Source organism: Marmota marmota, unplaced genomic scaffold (assembly GCF_001458135.2).
Source record: "Marmota marmota marmota unplaced genomic scaffold, marMar, whole genome shotgun sequence".
Classification (NCBI taxonomy): Eukaryota; Metazoa; Chordata; class Mammalia; order Rodentia; family Sciuridae; genus Marmota; species Marmota marmota.
The window spans coordinates 398,717-420,372 of NW_026005887.1; the positions used below are offsets into that span (position 1 = coordinate 398,717).

The 21,656-nt window shown below is 34.9% G+C and overlaps 1 protein-coding gene across 4 annotated transcripts in view; it reads left to right on the plus strand.

Moving 5' to 3' along the window:
• The window catches only part of Tmlhe (trimethyllysine hydroxylase, epsilon), an 87,181-nt gene that overhangs the window by 39,305 nt on the left and 26,220 nt on the right, over positions 1–21,656 (plus strand). For all 4 annotated transcript variants that reach the window (XM_015507560.2, XM_048797602.1, XM_048797603.1 and 1 more), the window contains 4 exons: positions 9,407–9,583; positions 13,543–13,822; positions 15,834–15,953; positions 19,130–19,366. In XM_015507560.2, coding sequence (XP_015363046.1) covers positions 9,407–9,583; positions 13,543–13,822; positions 15,834–15,953; positions 19,130–19,366 — 814 coding nt within the window. The remainder of the gene's footprint in view (positions 1–9,406; positions 9,584–13,542; positions 13,823–15,833; positions 15,954–19,129; positions 19,367–21,656) is intronic.

Below are 21,656 nucleotides of genomic sequence, written 5' to 3' on the forward strand. Positions count from 1 at the left end.
CTCAAAGTAAAAAATAAAAAGGGATAGGTATGTAGCTCAGTGGTAAAGCATCCCTAAGTTCAATCCCCACATATCACACACACACAAAAAGTTAAGGGATGGAAGACAGAAATACCATGCAAAGGCTGACAAAAAAATAGTAATAGTCATATTAACTTTAGATAAAGCAATCTTAACAAAGAAGATTATTTAGGATAAAGAGGCACATTACATAGCAATAAAGGGGTCACATCTCCAAGAGAACATGTAGAACCTGAAAACAGACCATCAAAATAATGAAGCAAAAAAATCATAGAAATAAAAAAAACACAATTGTAGTTAGAGAATTCCCTTCTTTCTCAGTAACTGATAAATTAAGCAGGTAGAAAATCAGTAGGAGTAAGATAACCTGAATAGCACTGTCAGCCAACTTGACCTAACTGACATTTATAGAACAATCCATCCAACAACAGCAGAATACATATTGTTCTGAAGTGCACATGAAATATCCACTAAGGTTTGCCACATTCTTTTTATTAATTACTTTTAGTTATTATTTTTTATTTATTATTTATTTATATGTGGTACTCAGAATTGAACCCAGTGCCTCACACATGCTAGGCAAGCACTCTACCACTGAGCCACAACCCCAGCCCAGGTTTGCCACATTCTAAGTCAGAAAACAAAGCCCAGAAAAATTTAAAGAATCTAAAAACATATAGAGTATGTACTCTAACCACAATGTAGTCAACCTAGAAATCAATAACAGAAAAATAGAAATGTCCCAAATATTTGGAAATCAAGCTATAAGCTTCTAAATAACACATGAGTAAACAGTCTCAAGGAATAATAAAATATTTTGAACTAAATGAAAATGAATATACAACTTACCGAAATTTGTAGGAAGCAGCTGAACCAGCAGTTAGAAGGAGATGTGTGGTAATAAATGCACTTATAAGAAAAGAGAAATGGCTGAAATGAATGACCTAAGCTACTATCTTAGGAAACAAGATAAGGAAGAGCAAATTAATTTAAAGCAAAGAGAAGGAATGCAATGATGAAAATTAGACCAAGAATCAATGACATTAAAAACAGAAAAAATAAAACAAGAAAATAAATGAACCCAACACAAATTTATTTGAAAGAAATCAATAAAATTGATAAACCTCTAGCCAGGTTAACCAAGGAAAGAAGGAAGAAAAAACAAATTATCAACATTAAGAATGTTCACCATTGATCCTAAGGACATTAAAACTATGGTAAAGCGAATACTACAAAAAATTCTATGCTCACAAATTTGTCAACTTAAAGGGATCACTTCCTCCAAAGACACTACAAAGTGGACTGAATTGTGTCACCAGAAAATTTATATGTTGAAGCCCTAACCTTTCCATAAGACTGTATTGGTTGAAATAGGATCTTTAAAGGAGATGATTAAGATTAAATGAGCTCAGAATAGTGTGCTATAAAACACACAAACTATCAAAACTTATTTTAGGAGAAATAAATAACTTGAAAAGTGCTATATATATTTCAGATTGAATTAGTACTCAAAATATTCAAGAAATGGAAAATCAGACTCAGATGGTTTCATTGGCAAACATTTAAGGAAGAAATATCACTCATTCTATACATTCTCTTCCAGAAAATAAAATAAATGACTTGCTTTATTTTACCATCATTACCCTAATAAAATCCAGACAAGACAGTGAATGACACTCATACACTGCTGGTGGGACTGCAAATTGGTGCAACCAATCTGGAAAGCAGTATAGAAATTCCTTGGAAATGGAATGGAACCACCATTTGACCCAGCTATCCCACTCCTCTGTCTATGTCCAAAGGACTTAAAAACAGCATGTTACAGTGACGCAGCCACATCAATGTTCACAGCAGCACAATTCACAATAGCTAAATTGTACAACCAAACTATATGCCCTTTGGTAGATAAATGGATAAACAAACTGTGGTATATATACACAATGAAATAATATTCAGCATTAAAAGAGAATAAAATCATGGCATTTGCAAGTAAATGGATAGATTTGGAAAATATTATACTAAATGAAGTAGGCTAATCCCAAAAAAACCAAAGGCCGGATGTTTTCTCTGATATGTGGATGCTAATAATCTATAATGGGGGGGAGCATAGGCAGAATGGAGGAACTTTGGATAGGGCAAAGGGGAGGGAAGGGAAGGAGGGGGCATGGGGGTAGGAAAGATGGTGGAATGAGATGGACATCATTATCCCAAGTACACGTATGAAGCCACAAATGGTGTGACTCTACTTTGTGTACAACCAGAGACATGAAAAATTGTGCTCTATATGTATAATATGGATTGAAATGCATTCTCCTGTCATGTATAACAAATAAGAATAAATAATTTTTTTAAAAAAAGACAGTGAAAGAAAATGAAACTACAGGCTGGTATTTATCAACATACACACAAAAATCCTTGTCAGAATATTAACCAATTGAATCCAACAATAATACATCAAGACCAGGTACAGTCTGTCCTAGGAATGCAAGGATGATTCAACATTTTTAAAAAACTAGCTTATCCACATTGCAAAGAATGCACTTAATTCTTTATAAAATGGTGGATAGGCCATTACCATTAATATTCTTTAAAACATGCTTTCCCATTCTTTGCAATATGGCTGAGCTTAGAATTTTCCAAATATTTAAGTTCTGTTTCCTTTTTCTTAACGATTTTTTCTTCTACTCATTTGTCTCATTTTCTGTTTTACTGTAAGCAGTCAGAAGGAACCAACTGCTTCTTTAATGCTTTGCTTAGAAATATCCTCAGCTACATATCCAATTTTGTTGCTTTAAACCTCTGCCTTCCACAACAATTCAGCTAAGTTTTTTTCTCTTCATAAAAAGGATCATTTAGGAGGCTGGGGTTGTGGCTCAGCGGTAGACCACTCGCCTAGCATGTGCGAGGCTCTAGGTTCAATTCTCGGCACCACATAAAAATAAATAAATAAATAAATAAAGGTATTGTGTCCAACTACAATTAAAAAATATTTTTTTTTAAAAAAAAGGATCATTTAGCCAGGCACGATGGAGCATGCTTGTAATCTCAGTGACTTGGGAGGCTGAGGCAGGAGGATCATGAGTTCAAAGCCAGCCTCCGCAAGGCCCTAAGCAACTCAGTGAGACCCTGTCTCTAAATAAAATACAAAATAGGGCTGGGGATGTGGCTCAGTGGTCGAGTGCCCCTGAGTTCAATCCCCAGTACCAAAAAAAAAGGGGGGGGGATCATTTTTTTCTGTATTGTCCAATAAATAGCATGTTCCTCTTTTCTGAGACCTCATTAGAATGACCTTTAGCTTCCATGCTGTCAACATTGTTTATGTTTATTTACATATTCTCTAAGAAAATGGAGATTTTCTCTCCAGCTCTTCTATTTTTCCTTTCTGAGCCATCTCTAGAATAACTTTGGTAATTTGGGCATTTTCTAGTATGTACTTCTATAGTCATTCAGCCTCACCTATTACCCAGTTCTACAGACACTTTCACATTAGGTAATTGTTATAGTAGCACCCTACTTCTCGATACCAATTTTCATGTTAGGCAAGGTTCTACAGAGAAACAGAACAGAACCAATTGAGAATATATAAACAGAGATAGTTGTATATAATTGGCTCACTCAGTTATGGAGGCTAAGAAGTATCACAGTCTTCCATTTGCAAACTAGAGACCCAGGAAAGCTGGTGATATGGTTTTAGTTCAGTCCGAAGGCCTGAGAATCAGAACCAGTGGTGTAAGCTAAGATCAGGAGAACAATGTCTCAAATCAAACAGACAGAAAAGGGAGAATTCTCCCTTCCTCTGCCTTTTAAAATTCTGTTCAGACCCTCATTTCATTGTATAATGACTATCCACATTAGGGAGGGCACTCTTTGTGAGAGTAAAGTATTGAATCAAATACTAATCACTTCTAGAAACACATTTACAGACATACTCAGAATTAATGTTTATCCAGATACCTGAGAACCTGGCCCAGGCATGTTGACTCAAATATTAACCATTACACACACACAATTTTGCCTATCATTCTCACTTGGACACTAGGTCAAGAATTCCAACTTTAGGACCCCATAAAATAAATAATCCTATTCCATAACAGCAGTGGACAGAACCTCAATTAACTTCAATATTGAGATTTTTAAGCATGCAATTAAGATATATCTAGAAGGCACAGATGCCTTTATAAGGTATAAGTATCATCACAGACAAAGTGACTCAAAGACCAACCGTTAGTCCATAACCAAGAGATGATGCCCCAATGGTCCACTAATCTACATATCTCCTATAAAGCCCAAAGCTGTTAGAAAAGAAAGGCATTTTCCAAAGGCAATAATTTGCCTTTTATCTGTATGCCTTACTTAAGCAATTTTGTGTAATATTATTCTCAAGAGAGTTTGTGTTTCCTACATTTTTTTTCTGCCCATCAGTCTTACTTCTGTGTGTATGTTGCTACAACACACACATACACACATAATGTGTAGCAACTGTAAGTGCTTGTAGCAACTGAGTTCTGACCTCCTTAAGGAGATTATTGCTATGTTTTTATTTGTTTACTGACTTGCCTGGAATAATTCTGTGGAGTCTGCATCTCCGGCAGTGTGTAGTAACTGATCTCTGATCCAGGTTTAATTTTTACTTTTTAGTTTTAACTAACTTCCTGGGTCTTTTTCTGGGGTCTTCATAAATCAGTGTTTCTTAGCTCGATATGATTTTCTCCATCCTTCCCACAGGGAACTGTTGGCAATGTATAGACATTTTGGTTGTCAAAAATGGAGAGGAAGATGCTACTGACATCTAGTGGATAGAAATCAGGGATTCTACTAAGCAGTCTATGATGCACAGGGTGGTGCCCTGTGATTAAAAAAAAATTATCTGGCCTTGATATTCGCAATGCTGAGATTGAGAATTCTTTCAATAGCTTAGTGGCCAGACAACTATGGCTTAGCAATCATGCTTAGAAACCTTAAGTCAATCATGTCTCTCCATTTGCCAACGGCTGTAGGTGTAGATTGAGACACACATTCAAAATTCATCCTGTCTACAAGTCTGCCCTGGTTTTTACTTTCTGCTACTCCATTATCTCCTTTGTGCATGTATAAAGCTTCATTTTCTCCCAGGGACATGTAGATAAATAGAAGCATTTCCAGTCTCTCTTTAGTGTGCACACAGCCCTGCATGGGGACACAGGCTTTCAAATAGCAAGGGTGTGTGGAAGCTGGTTCAAGGTCTTTTATGGTTGTCTCATTCTCTTGATCCACTTGTTAGATTTTCCCCTCTTCTAGTTTTTTGCTTGCCTCAACTAGTATGCCTTCCCAGATTGTTTTCAACAACATCCAGGGCATGGTTTGTTTGTTTGTTTTCCATTCTGTTCCAAATCAAGTTAATCCCTTTGGCAGTAAAGCCACTGATTTTTCTTGAATTGCCTGTCCTTGTAGAACTGCTGTTGATGGAGTTGGTGCTAGGATACAGAGTGGGAACACCCCAGGCTAAAACATACCACATTCCCGCTCTTCTTACCCAAGGTTCAGTGGTTCTTCTCAAATAAATGCTTTCTCTAAAAATAAATTTTAATGTGTATATTTAAAGTATGTAACATCCGTATTGTGAGATCCATATAGATAGTTAAAAGGTCACCAATTTGAAGTAAATTAGCATATCTGGTCATGTCAAATAGTTACCGATGTGTATCTGTGGAAAGAGCAGCTAAAATCTACTCATTTAGCAAACTCCAAAATACAATACATTATTATTAGCTAAATCCTCATGTTGTACAGATTTCTAGACTTGTTCATCATACTTACCTGCTACTTTATATCCTTTGTCATCCATCTCCCATTTCCTCCTTCCACCCATCTTAACCACTGTTTTATTCTCTATATATTTTATTTTTTTATATTCCACATAGAAGTGAGATCATTACATATTTCCTTCTGTGCTAGCTTGTTTTACTTGGCATTATGTCCTCCGGATTCATCATATTGTAGCAAATGGCAGGATCTCCTTTTTATGGCTGAAAAATATTCCACAATTTTTTTACCCATTTGCCCATCAACAAGCACTTAAGTCATTCCCATATCATTGCTATTGTAAATAGTGTTACAATGAACATGGAAATACAGATATCTTTACAAGGTGGTGATTTCATCTCCTTTAAGTATATACCCAGAATGCAAAAGAATGAAATAAGACTCTTTAACTTGCATTATACACAAAAATCAACTCAAAATGGGTAAAAGACCTAAACATACACCTTGAAGCTATAAACTCCTAGAAGAAAACGTAGGGGGAAAGCTCCTTGATGTTGTCCTTGGAAATGATATTTTGAATACCATACCAAAAATTCACACTACAAAAGCAAGAATAAGGCTGGATGTTGTGGCACATGCCTGTAATCCCAGAGACTTGGGAGGCTGAGGCAAGAGGATCACAAGTTCAAAACCAGCTTCAGCAACTTAGCAAGGTCCTAAGCAACTTACTGGGACCCTGTCTCAAAATAAAATAAAAAATATAAAAAGGACTGGGGATGTGACTCAGTGGTTAAGTATCTCTGGGTTCAATCCCTGGTGTCAAAAAAAATTTTTTTAAAGCAGGAATAAGTAAATTTGAGTAATTAAACTAAAAAGCTTCTGCACAAAAAGAAAAATCAAAATAAAAAGGCAACATACATACTGGGGAAAATATTTGTAAAGCACGTATCAGATAAGGGGGTAGTATCCACAATGTATAAAAAACTTACCACAACTCCATTGCAACAGAATATATAGCCCAATTAAAGCATGTGCAAAGAATCTGAATAGACATTTCCCCAAAAAAAGGCATTCAAATGACCAACAGGCATATAAAAAGATTATCAACATCAGTAATCACCAGGGAAATGCAAATCAAAACTACACTGAAGTACTAACACCCATTAGGATAGCTATTATGAAAAACACAAGAGATAACAAATGCTGGTGAGGATATGGAGAAAGAATTGTTGGTGGGAATGTAAATTACTACAGTCATTCAGAGAACAGTTCCTCAAAATATTAGTACTATAATAAATGCTTATTAATTTATTGTATGCCTTTGGACAATTTCCAGAATCCTACAATGATTGTTTTCACAGATTTGTCCAGTTTTATTATTGCTTTTTGTGGGGAGAAAATTTGCCAGACTTCTCACCCTGACTTTCCAGGAGCCACATCTCCAGATTCCCAAAATTATAATTTATTCTTTCTTTCTCTTTCTTTTTCTTTCTTTCTTTCTTTCTTTCTTTCTTTCTTTCTTTCTNCCCCCCCCCCGCCATTATGGATCAGCATCCACTTATCAGAGAAAACATTCAGCCTTTGATTTGAGGAGATTAGCTTTACTTCACTTAGCATGATATTCTCCAACTCCATCCATTTACCTGAAAATGCCATGATTTTATTCTCTTTTAAAGCTGATATCACAGTTTCTTTACCCATTCATCTACTGAAGGGCATCTGGGTTGGTTCCACAGTTTAGCTTCTACAAACATTGATGTGGCTGCGTTACTAGTATGATATTTTTAAGTAAGTCCTTTGGGTATAGACTGAGGAGTGGGATAGCTGGGTCAAATACTGGTTCCATTCCCAAGTTTTCTGAAGTATCTTTATACGGCTTTCCTAAGTGGTAGCATCAATTTGCAGTCCTGCTAGCAATGTATGAGTGTGCCTTTTCCCCGCATCCTTGCCAACACTTATTGTTGCTTATATTCTTGATAATTGCCATTCTAACAGGAGTGAGATGAAATCTTTGAGTAGTTTTGATTTGCATTTCTCTAATTGCTAGAGATAATGAACATTTTTTCATATATTTGTTGATCAGTTTTATATCTTCTTCTGAGAAGTGTCTGTTCAGTTCTTTGGCCCATTTATTGATTGGGTTATTTGGGGGTTTTTGGTGTTAAGTTTTTTGAGATCTTTATATATCCTAGAGATTAGTGCTCTATCTGAGGTGCATGTGGTAAATATGTATTGTCTCCCATTCTGTAGGCTCTCCCTTCATGTTACTGATTGTTTTCTTTGCTGAGAAGAATCTTTTTAGTTTGAATCCATCCCATTTATTGATTCTTAATCTTACTTCTTGCACTTTAGGAATCTTGTTAAGGAAGTCATGTCCTAATTTGACATGATGAAGATTTGGTCCTACTTTTTCTTCTATTTATGCACAGGGTCTCTGTTCTAGTGCCTAGGTCCTTGATCCACTTTGAGTTGAGTTTTGTGCAGGGTGAGAGATAGGGGTTTAATTTCATTTTGCTACATATGGATTTCCAGTTTTCCCAGCAATTTTCTCCAATGTATGTTTTTGGTGCCTTTGTGTAGTATGAGATAACTGTATTTATGTGGGTTTGTCTCTGTGCCAAGACTATAATTTGAAAAACAGTAGTGTAGTTGTATATGAGGCTGAATAACTTAAGTTCATTATAAGTTATAAGTACAATAACTGTACTACTTATTATATTATTTTAAAAGTTACTGAACATCTCTAACCTTTAATCTCCTTGTCTTTCAAATGAAAATAATAATATAATGAAAGTCAGTGTGAGCAGTAAAGGTATTATTCCACTGTTGTAAAATGCCACTTCTTTCATGTATCATATTTTAATGTATATGTGAGTCTACTTTGGGATTCTATTCTATTCCTTTGATCTATGCATTTATTTTGTAATGATATCAGACTTCTAAAGTTTTGGTTTTATAATCTGGTATCTCATCCAATCTCCTTTTTCAAAATTATTGCTTTGTTACTTCTCAATATGAATTTTGAAATTATCTCATTCAGTACATGAAAATTTCTACTAGAATATGGATTAGAATTACTTGTAATTTATGGGAGAATTTATTTCTTTTCATTATTGAAATTGCCCATCTGTGAGCACTGCATGTCTTCATTTAGGTTTACTTCAAATCCTTCAGGGAAATTTTATAAGATTTCTCTATAATATTCCTCCATATTTTTTATTCCCACTTTATCATTTTTATTTCTTTTATAAACTTGATTTCATTTTTATTTACTTTTTAATTGAGCAAATTGGTACATAGTAAAGTCTTTGATTTTTTGAAATTTTAACCTTGGTATAACTTCAAACTAACAGAAACGTTGCTAAACTTGTTCAAGTACCACTTTTATACCCTCTACATATTTGGCCATATTTCTGGGCTTTTTGTATTCTTCCATTGTTTTACCTATTTCTATACCAACATAACACTATGTTAATTATGGAAATTCTGTAGTATATTTTAATAACTTGGCAAGGAGTTAATCTCCTCCTTATTACTCTTATTTGTTTCTTTGGAGAAGTCTTTTTGAAGGAAGGTTTTTGGCTACTGATTTTGTTTAGCTTCCCTAAATAAATACTTCTGATAAATGTGATCTTTTTCTTAGAATTGCAGTATGCTGACACTGTGATGCGTTTTGATTATGTCTGGCTTCGAGACCACTGCCGCTCAGCATCTTGTTACAACTCTAAGACTCACCAGCGCAGCCTGGACACTGCCAGTGTGGATTTATGTATCAAGCCAAAGATCATTCGTCAGGAAGAGACCACACTCTTTTTCACTTGTAAGTGGTGAGGAAACCTCCTTGGAGTATTCTTTTTAAAAATAATTATTTTTTATTGTTGTATTATAATTATACATAATAGTGGGATTCATTATGACATATTATATGTATATAACATAATTTGATCAGTCTCATTTCCCAGTATCTTCCCTTTCCCTCCACTCCACCCTCCTTCTTGATCTTCTTCTACTCTGTTGGTCTTCCTTCTATTTTCTTGAGATCCCCCTTTATATTCCTTTCACCCTTCTTTCCCTCTGGCCTCCAATATGAGAGAAAACATTTGACCCTTGACTTTCTGAGTCTGGTTTATTTCACTTTGCACAATGTTCTCCATTTCCATCTATTTACCAGCAAATGACATCATTTCATTCTTTTTTGTAGCTGAGTAAAACTCCATTGTGTATATATACACCACAATTTCTTTATTCATTTGTCTGTATATGGACATATGGGCTGATTCCATAAGTTGGCAACTGAACTGTGCTGCTATAAACATCGGTATGCATGTATCACTATAGTATGCTGATTTTAGTCTTTTTGGACTAGGATAGCTGGGTCATGTGGTGGTTCCATTCCTCGTCTTTTGGCGAATCCCCATACTGACTTTCAAAGTGAGTGTATTTTGCAGTTTCACCAACAGTTTATAAGTGTACCTTTTCCTCCACATCCTCACCAGCATTTGTTATTTGTATTCTTGATGACTGCCATTCTAACTTGGGTGAGATGAAACTGTAATTTCACTGTAGTGTGGTTTTTATTTGCATAGCCCGGATTGTTAAGGATGTTGAACACTTTTAAATATATTTGTTGGCCATTTGTATTTCTTCTTTTGAGAAATGTCTTTTTAGTTTATTTTCCTATTTATTGATTCGTTCATTTATCTTGTGGAATTAAGTTTTAAGTTCTTTTTTTTAAAGAGAGAGAAAGAGAGAATTTTAATATTTATTTTCTAGTTTTTGGTGGACACAACATCTTTGTTTGTATGTGGTGCTGAGGATCGAACCCGGGCCGCACGCATGCCAGGCAAGCACGCTACCACTTGAGCCACATCCCCAGCCCCAAGTTTTAAGTTCTTTATATGTTCTTGATATTAATCCCTGTCAGAAGAGCAGCTGTCAAAGATTTTCACCCATTCATTAGGCTCTCTATTCATGATCTTGTTTCCTTTGCTGTGCAGAAGCTTTTTAATGTGATGCCTGTTCTAGTTTGGATGTGAGGTGTTTGGAGCTAAAATGATTGGATTATGAGAGCTATAACCCAATCAGTCTGTCCTAGTTTGAATGAACCGACTAGGTGGTAACAACTTCAGGCAGATGGGCTACAGCTAGAGGAGGTGGAAGGGTGCATACATACCCTGGAAGGGTGCGTCTTTCCTGTGTCCCCTTCCCACCTCTCTTTCTACTACCTGACCTCACCATGAGCTGAAAATCTTTTCTTTGATGGGGACTTATCCCATGTTGTACTGCTTCACTTTGGGCCCAGAGCAATGGAATTAGCCATTTATAGACTGAGACCTCTGCAACCCTAGCTCTGAATAAACTTTTGCTCCTCTAACTTTTCTTGTCAGGCTTACGGTCACAGCAACAAAAGTTGACTACACAGAAATTGGTACCAGTACTTGGAGTGGTGCTGCTGCTGTGACTAACCTAACCATGTGGTTCAAAAGTCTTTGGAGCTGGTTTGTAGGAGGAATTTTGAAGTTTAGAGGTGCAAGTTAGAAAATCTTTAGAATGATATAAGCAGAGCTTAATCAGTGATTCTGGTGGAAGCTCAGAAGACCAGAATGGCAATAGGAATGTGGGCTATGCTCATGAGGTTTCAGAGGGAAGTGAAGATTCTGTTGGAAATTGGACTATAGGCCATTTGTGTTATCTTCTGGGAAGGAACTTGGCTACATTTTTCCATATCCTCAGACTTTATGTGAGGTTGAATTTAAAGGTAATGGACTAATTAATCCAGTGGAAATAATTTCAAGGCAATGCATTATTTGATCAGTGGTATGGATGGTTTGGATATTGTTGATAGCTTTTAGCCAGGTTTACTGTGAGAATTTGGAGAGAAAACAGAGCTAAAGGATTTTAAAAACTTGCAGTTTGACCATAAAATGTTTATAAAATGGACCCAGGGAAGTGACCTTGTTAAAGAGATTACAGATCTTAAATTGATACAGAGTACTTTGGACATGTACAAAAGAGAAAATCCCTTTGAGAAGACATCAGGGCACATCTGGCTTTCACAGTGGGACTTAGGAAGTTCTTTTACCATTCTGATCCACAAAGGTACTTAGAAGTCATTGCAGCCAGGATTCCAGGGGTCCTGGTATTGTGCAAACTTGCAGTAGACAACATGTCATCCATGTGGTGCTGGTTCTGCAGGAATGTAAGATGCTATAGAGTTAAGGTATCATGGAGGTTTCCACCAAGATTTCAAAAGAAGGCCTGGGAGGCCAGACACAGTGCAGCAGGATCAGAGTCCCTGTAGGTTGCCCCTCAGAGGACCATGCATGAGCTGTGAAAGTGAGGACAAAGCTGGAATGGAGACCCCAGTAATTAAGAGATGCCAGCTGTGTGGACTGTCAACCAAGACAAGCTGCTAACTGTGGAGACAGCCAGGCTAAAAGAGATACCAGAGGTACTTCAACCAGCAAGGCCAAAAAGTTAGGGCTACCCAACCTCTTTGGAGAGCACATCTCAGTCTTGTGTCCTAAATATTGTATGCAAAGTTTCAGGCAAAGTTCTGGATCTTTTTTTCTATTTTTGTAAAGAATGTCATTGGTATTTCAATAGGGATTGCATTTAATATGTATATTGTTTCACATAATATAGACATTTTAACAAAATTATTTATTCCAATCCATGAACATGGAATAAAGCAGGAAGAATAACTTCCTTAAATAAAACTACAGAAATCAAAGTACATGTATGAAGACTCAAATTGGGTGTCCACATACTTTATATACAAACAGAGATATGAAAAATTGTGGTATATATGTGTAATAAGAATTGTAATGCGGGGCTGGGGTTGTGGCTCAGTGGTAAAGCGCTTGCCTAGCATGTGTGAGGCACTGGGTTCAATTCTCAGCACCACATAAAAATAAATAAATAAAATAAAAGCCCATCAACATCTAAAAAAATTTTTAAAAAAGAATTGTAGTGCAAAAAAAAACAACAAAGTACATGAGTACATGTATAAAGGTATGAATTGGCATGAACATACTTTATATACAAAGATATGAAAATTTATGCTCTATATGTGTAATAAGAATTGTAATGCATTCTGCTGTCATGTATTTAAAAAATAAAATCAATAAAACTAAAAAAAAATAAAAAGAAAAAACAAGAATTCCAAATCAGAAACACTTCTGGTCCCCAGGTATTTCAGATAAAGGATACTCAACACTAAATGACCTTTTCACCATCTGTAAAATAAAGATTAGTCCCATCTACCTCAAATATTCTGAGTTTGTAAGGTGGGAAATGGAGATTGGGAACAAGGGGAGCCAGTGCAGAGTAGACTAACAACCTACTGGGATTATCATTCTTTGATGACTTAATAAATGTTCCAAAGGTCCTTTACTATGTAGCTAGAATTCCATAAACTTATTTACCTTCTGGGAAGGTCTATTTGTTTATTCATTAATGTATTCATGCATACCACTCCACCCCAAAATATTTCTATCTGAAACACATTATAGCTGCTCATTTTACTTTGGTTTCATAAACAGTACAATACTAGGTAATTGGTTGCTAAAAATTAACATCCTGCGCTGGAGATATAGCTCAGTTGGTAGACTGCTTGCCATGCACAAGGCCCTGGATTCAATACCGTTGATAGAGTGCTTGCCATGCACAAGGCTCTGGGTTCAATCCCCAGCACCATAAAAAAGAATTAATATCATTAACCAGTAAATTATTGGCAGTATTTAAAACTATTATTGTAATGTCTTTTTTCCCTAAAAGGGCCAGATGGTCATGTGACTAGATACGAATTGGATTGGCTAATGAAAAATAGCTATGAAGGACAGAAACAAAAGGTTATCCAGCCTAGAATATTATGGAATGCTGAAATCTACCAGCAAGCCCAAGTTCCATCTATAGATTTCCAGAGTTTCTTAGAAACCAATGAGGGACTGAAGAACTTTCTACAAAACTTTCTGCTCTATGGAATTGCATTTGTAGAAAATGTTCCTGCCACTCAAGAACACACAGAGAAGTTGGCAGAAAGGATCAGCTTAATCAGGTAATTTATTAGTTTCCTGAAATCCACAATAATTAATTTCCAGAGTATGAACACTAATAAAAATATAAATGGTCTGGTCACCCTTGTTTTGAGTCCAGAATATTTTGTGTCCTGAATAAGGGGACTCCCACTTGCAGTGATTTACTTAAGGACTAGATATCTAATCTCTAAAGAAACTTATGTGGTAAATATAATGAAGACTTTCAAATCACTGGAATAGTTTCTTGCCCTCTAGTCCTCAAAGTGATAGTTATCATTGTACACTAGAAAGAACAATGTGAATAAAAAGAACTTGCTAGTAGTTTAAGTTCTACCATCAAGGACTTATATGACCATAGGCAAATTCATTCCAAAACACATAAATACCCTCTCATTTCCCCCCACCATACTCTGTTTTAACTTCTGTTCAAAATCAGTTTGAGCAACATGGCATCACAAGATAATCCAGTTTTGACCTTCTGTGATTCCTAGGGCTTGATTTAGAGATTGATTGTTAAAACACTATATAGCATTTAACCAGCACATTCACATCTATTATTTTAGTAATTCTTTTTTTTTAAAGAGAGAGAGAGAATTTTTTAATATTTATTTTTCAGTTTTCGGTGGACACAACATCTTTATTTTTATGTGGTGCTGAGGATTGAACCCAGCGCCCCGCGCATGCCAAGCGATTGCGTTACCACTTGAGCCTCATCCCCAGCCCAGTAATTCTTTTTTTTTTAATATATTTTTAGTTGTAGTTGGACACAATATCTTTATTTTTATGTGGTGCTGAGGATGGAACCCAGTGCCTCACACGTGTGAGGTGGGCGCTCTACCACTGAACTACAGCCCCAGCCCAATAGTAATTTTTATAATTGCATGCTTTATCTTCTTTTCTACTGTTGAGGCAACTGATGCTAAGATATATTGACTCGCCTGGGATTGCTCTGATAGTAAGCAATAAAGCTAGGGTTTAAATACCTCAGGTTTCCTGATCCTAAATACAGTGTTCTTTTCATTTCCCTTCTGCATTTCTACCTGACATAGAGAATGATCTTACATAGTATTAAACGTGATATAAACCTACTTCATTATAATTAATACTCCTCTTTTATTTGATAAGACCCAGATGTAGTTCATTGCATAGTAAATAATGCTGGATCATTTGCCTTATGCTAGTAGAACATAAATCAATAGCATTTATGAGCTATTCATTTGGAAACAGTTTGAGAACTTTCGAGTAAAAGAAACTATTCAGGTAAGCAATAAATTGAGAAGGCTTTAGAACTTTTATAATCAAAAGGAAAAACATTTTCTGATTAGATTTGGAGAGTTTAGATAATGATGAACTCTGAGTGCTGAAGAATTAAAGTGACCTTTATTCATATCTGAGCCTACTAAGAAAATAATTACAAAAATCAAAATCTGTGATACATCCCTCAGAGAGAAATACAACACAAACAATATAGCAAGTCTCACTAAATACTGATAACAAATTATCCTTTTTTCTTTTCCTTATTCCTCCATGATCAAAAGATCACTTCTACATCATATGAAGAATATGGAAACTCTTCAGTCAACCTTGAAAATTGAATTATCCAAGATATTAGAAAATTAACACTATTATTGAAAACTAAGAATATTAATAAAACACAATTATAAAAATTAACTTAAATAAATCACTTCTAGAAGCAGCTACATCATCTTTTTCTATGAAAGGAAGGTAAGCACAGGGAATAACCTTGAATATGAAGGCTATTAAAAGTAGGCAGATAAACAAAGTGGATGACTCTCTAAGCTTTCAGAGTACATTATACTTCCACAGTTTCTCCTTCAACTTCCTAGAATATAAATCAGTGACAGAATTGTCAAGACTGGTGATGCATTTAACTGTCAATCTCACCTCATGTATGGCAATCTTGAACCAAAAATTATATTATTATTTGTGAGTAAAGTATTGGAAACAGTTTTAAAGACAAAAAGAAAAATTTCAAATAGCTAATAAGTCTTCTTTTATTTCATTTCACAGAGAAACCATCTATGGGAGGATGTGGTATTTCACTTCAGACTTCTCGAGAGGTGACACTGCATACACCAAGCTAGCTCTAGATCGGCACACTGACACTACCTATTTTCAAGAGCCCTGTGGGTAGGTGTATTTAATTCTTACACAGTAGGATCTTTGATATCTGATGGTCTTAAGTAATTTCTTAATCATTTTCTATTCTGTTTTAACCAACATCACATCTACTGCCACGAATTTGCATAGCTTTCTTTCTCCTTCCATGGAAATAATCATTTTGAAATACACTAGCTTGGTCTTCTTTAGACTCATAGGAATAAAATTTTAAGTGATTGAAATTCTACCTTACCACACAAATAGAGTGCTAATTTTGTTAAATTTATATTTTTAGTCAAAATAATTATAAATTATCAAAAAGTATTGGCTAACCATTAGTTTTGTAATTTGTACAATTCTCTTGAATTCAAATCATGTTACAAGGGATCAGTCCTGTAAACAGTGATGTTTTGAGGATAGTATTAAGAAGAATTTGAATCTGCACTTGATCTTAATCAAGAGTTTGGGAAGCAATAAGAATTTGAACCTGATTTACAAGAAGTCGGAGAGGATGAATGGCTAACAATTTTTTCACATCAAATCAGTAGCTATTGAGACAAAGATGATAAATAGCATACTTAACTTTCCTACCATTTGCTACTTACTAGAGACAACTCTGTGGTTTGTTATTTTGATATTGTTTATCTTGCTTCTGCATATAGATGAACCTGAGACACAAAGGTATTAGTAAAGTGAGTATACATGTGAATTTATAATGATAGCATGAGAGGGTGATACTATTCAACTGATTATGGTTACATTGATTTGCTTTAAGGGTTTGAAAGTTGAAAATGTTTGGTTCAGGCAAAGAAGAATAAATCATCTTTTAGAGATTCTGATCATTGTTAGCAATATATCAAGAGACCAACAGCCCTGCATCCTCATTCTAGGAGATGTATAAGGAAGAAAGAGGAGTTGGAATGAGAAGCAGTTAGGTAGGGATTGAGATTCTAATACCGACTAACTCTTCCCTCTATGACTAACACCAGTAATAAGCAATTGTTTGTGCCTTTAATTTTACCTTTTTCAATTATCAGCAAAGATGAAGTAAATTAGCAATGTAATGGTGGATAAGAGGTAAGGCTATGGTACTGACCAGACCTGGGTTTGCATACCAGCTTAAATATGTATGATTAGCTTTGTGATTGTACACAAGTAAGTTAATATCTCTATGTTTCAGTAATAAAACTTAACCATTAGTATTGCTAAGAGATTATATTTTATAATTAATTTAAAGCATTTAGTATACTTGTCAACATGTTAAGTGTTCAATAGATTAATTAGCTATTATCAATCAATCAATCAATCAATAATTGGTATCTTTGGTCATGTTTGTCTCTGTCTTGAATGCTCTCTCCTCACTTCAATCTCATTCCAATAAAATTCTTCAATAAATAAATTTGCTATTATCATTATCATTTTGGTCATGTTGTTATCATCTTTATCATTTGCATTGTTACATGCCTTGTCCTTTCTAAAGCTTATCTTTGCTCTGGATATCACTCTCTCCAGCATCCTTGGGAATTTCTCTTTCCTCAATCTTAGCCTTTCCATACCTACTGACTTCTTCCTGATATCTTCTCTTCTTAAATATCCCTGCTTTTCTGGTTTTCCTCATGTATCTCTGACCATTTTTCCTCAGCCTTCTTTGCTGGCTGATTTTCCAGTATTCATGCCCTAAATATTATTGTTCTTCAAGGATTTCTCTTTGTCCCTTTTTTCATACTTGAAATGATCTCTCCAAATGACTTCTTTCATCTTCTTGCCTTTGTCACCTACAGACTACACAGTCTACCTCTGTTTACCTCTACTCTCGCCTTTAAATGGATACTAAATATTCTTTTTTTTTTTTTTTTTTTTTAAATATTTATTTTCCAGTTTTCGGTAGACACAACATCTTTGCTTGTATGTGGTGCTGAGGATCGAACCCGGGCTGCACGCATGCCAGGCGAGTGCGCTACCGCTTGAGCCACATCCCCAGCCCAATACTAAATATTCTTGACCTATATGTTTCACAGAACGTTCAACATGGCAAGAACTGATCTTTCTTATTTTAATTGTACTTCTGTTCATTTTCACTTTGTTTTATTCTCTCCATCTTTCTTATTTTGCTTTGCAGTTTACTTTTTTCTTATTTTTACCTATTTAATTATCATTGATTTTATTTCCCCTCTTAATTTGAAAATTCGACTTAATGTAATAATCACTTTCCCTTTCCCTGTTAAATGTTCAACTGAACTTCTTCAACCCTTCATACCTCCTCATCATGCAATTGTACATCTGCTTGCACTCTCTGTCTTAGTAAATACCATTATGACCTTGAAAGCTGCACAAGTGATAAACCAGGAGTCATTCTGGATTCTTGGTTGTCCTTCATCCTCCAAATGTTTTCCAAGTTTTTGTCATCTGCTTCCTGCCAGCCCATTTTTCATACTATCATCATAATGATCTTTTAAAAATATTTTTAGTTGTAAATTGACATGATAACTTTATTTTATTTATCTATTTCTATGTGGTGCTGAGGATTGAACCCAGTGCCTCACACATGGGAGGCAAGTACTGTACCACTGAGCCACAACCCCAGCCCCATAATAGTCTTTTTTAAATGTTGATATGACCATAGAATTTCATAGCTTAAAATCATTCTGTTTCTCTATGTTTGCCAATAGGAGCTTCTTACTATCTTTGTTGAATATACTTTGTTACTTTACATCAATATCTTTGTTCATGCTTTCTATCTGGAATGCTCTCTTTACTTCAATCTTATTCCGTATAATTCTTCCTCATTTTTAAGCCTAAGCAAACTCATCCATTTACTCCTTTCAAACATTTCATTATACAATACTCCACTAAAGTAAATAATTCTTTTTGATGGGTCTTGTTTTTTATCATATACAACTTTATTATACTGCATTACTCATGCTTGTATTGTTATCAATATATCAAGATATATAGAGGCTTCAATATATGTTAGATATATTTAAAAGAAATCTGTAGCAACATTGCTTCACAACTCATTAATGATTAATATTACAAAAAAGTACAACTGGATGTGATGGAAAAACAACTAGGAATTCTGATTTCTTTCTTCAGGAAAAGAAAATGACACAAATGGGCTCAGTTATCATTTCTTATATAATATTCTAGAATTTTGATGTGTTCTCTTCTATCCCACTGAATAGAAGAATTTTCTTTTCCCTCCATAGCATTCAAGTATTTCACTGTCTTAAGCATGAAGGAACAGGTGGCAGGACACTGTTAGTAGATGGATTCTATGCAGCAGAACAGGTACTTCAAAAGGCACCTGAGCAATTTGAACTCCTCAGCAAAGTGCCATTGAAGCATGAATATATTGAAAATGTTGGAGAATGTCACAACCACATGATTGGAGTTGGGCCTGTCTTAAATATCTACCCATGGAATAAAGAACTTTATTTGATCAGGTGAGTATCAAATAACTATTCTCCAGTGTAATATATTTACCAAATATCAATGTTACAATGTAATGATAATTCCTAAGTTCTTTCTATCTGCCATATTTTAATATCATTCTTCTATAGCTTTTCATTATACAACAATTTATATTCTTGTTATAATTCCCATGTAATAATAAAAAGGCCAACAGAATTTTGGGAAGGGGCAGGTATTAAAGGTTGAATTTTAAAAATGAAAATATCTATTGAAATAAAAAGTATCCCACTCATTTAATTGACCTCAGTAACCATGCAGATAGGGTACCCAAAGCCATGATGACAACATTTTTGTCTCTAGCCCAGATTTATGAAAGATCCTAACCAAAGTATCCAATTGTCTTCTGGATATCACCACTTAGGTATCTTGTAGAATCATAAATATGTCATATTCAAAACCGAACTCATCATCTCCATTCATTTTAATCCTTCTCCTCCACTTATTTCACACATTTCATTAAATGGCACCACTATCCACCAAGCTGCATAAACCAGAAGACAAAAGTCACCTTTAGCTTTTCCCTCTCCTTCACAGTATACAACCATCATCAACTCTGCCTCCTAATTTTTTCTCAAACCATCCACTGTTTTGTATCCACAATGCCATCTTTTCTTGTGGGACCACTGTTATCACTCTTCTATACCACTGCTAAAGTCTTGACTGGTCTCCTTGCTTCCACATGAGCTGCCTTCTATTAATTATTTGATCTATAACTAAAATAATTTTTCCAAAATATAACACTTATCTTGTCGTTCCTGTGTTAAGTTCTGCTATTTCTCCTCAGTGTCTTTCAGAGAATTACCAGGGTCATCCTCATGACTTACAACGTTCTACATCATCTGATGCTTTTTTACTCTTTTAACATCACGCCATGCAAGTCAGGTTTTACACATGTATTCTTCCCTGTGTATAGGTTTCTGTAACCAATTATTTTCCATCTTATAACAAAGGTTTTTCTTATTCTATACATTTAAATTGCCCTTCTTATCTTACGTATTACAAGCTAACTTCTATTGTGCATTAATTCAGTTTACTCAACAAATATTTCTTGAGCATCTACCAAGACACAGGCACAATTCTTAACCCCAGACATGCAACTGTGATCAAAACACACAAAAACTGTGGCCCTCATAAACTTCTAATTCTTATAGCAGATAATTAATAAGTAAGCAAATATATTGTATATCCAATAAGAAAGAATGTATAGAGTGCAAAGGCAAGGTCTGGGGACAAACTCAGTGGTAGAATGCTTTCCTACTATGTGCAAAGCCTTGGGTTTAATCTCTAGTGGTGAAAAAAATTCTTAGACTACAGAGGCAGTGTGGAGATAACTACAAAACTTGATACACATGACAAAGAGTACACACTTAGTGATCAGAAAAACTTATGTGAAATGTTTTGTTTATTCAAATAACTTAATTCAAATCAAATAATTAAATAATAAATGTCTTTTTTCTTATTACACATATACAGCACATATTTTCATATCTCTGGTTATATATAAAGTATGTCATTTCAATGGCATGCTTATCCGATACTCATCAGTTCCTAATTGCAATAATAACACTAGAAAAATTTTTTAAAAAGTTGTTTCCCCTACATTTTGCCCTGGATTACAGTAGGAGCTATATTGATATTAATTCATTTTTTATCTTAAATACCTCTAGGAAATTCTCCCTCAATCATTTCTTATGTACACATTGAGTAAAACAGTGAGTAGCTTCTCAATAGTTTTTACAACATTATTAATATTTTCAAACTTACAGAAAGATTAAAAACATTTAACAGTGAAAAATCATATACCTACCACCTAGATCCCACAATCAAGATATTACTATGCTAATTTTAAAACTGTCTCTCCATTTAGCCATTCCTCTATTCATCAATGTTAATCACATTAATGCATCTTAAAGTATGTTGCACATATGACTACATATATCCCCAAAATACTTTAACATTTATATCAATTAGAGTTCAAAATTTGTATACAATTTTAAGTTAAAATCTCTATGCAGTGATGGTTAAAATGTTAAGTATATACTCAGGCTCAGTAGTCAAGTGCCCCTGATTTCAATCGCCCATGCCCCCCCACAAAAAAACTTGAAATAATGTATCACTACAGGAAGTACCTACACACTCCTTCTCAGTCAAACCCTGCACATATACATAAGGAAACCACAGTTTAACCATTTCACCATCATATATTAGTATTGCCTATTCTGAACTAAATCGAATATTTGTGAATAAACATCTAGTCTGTTT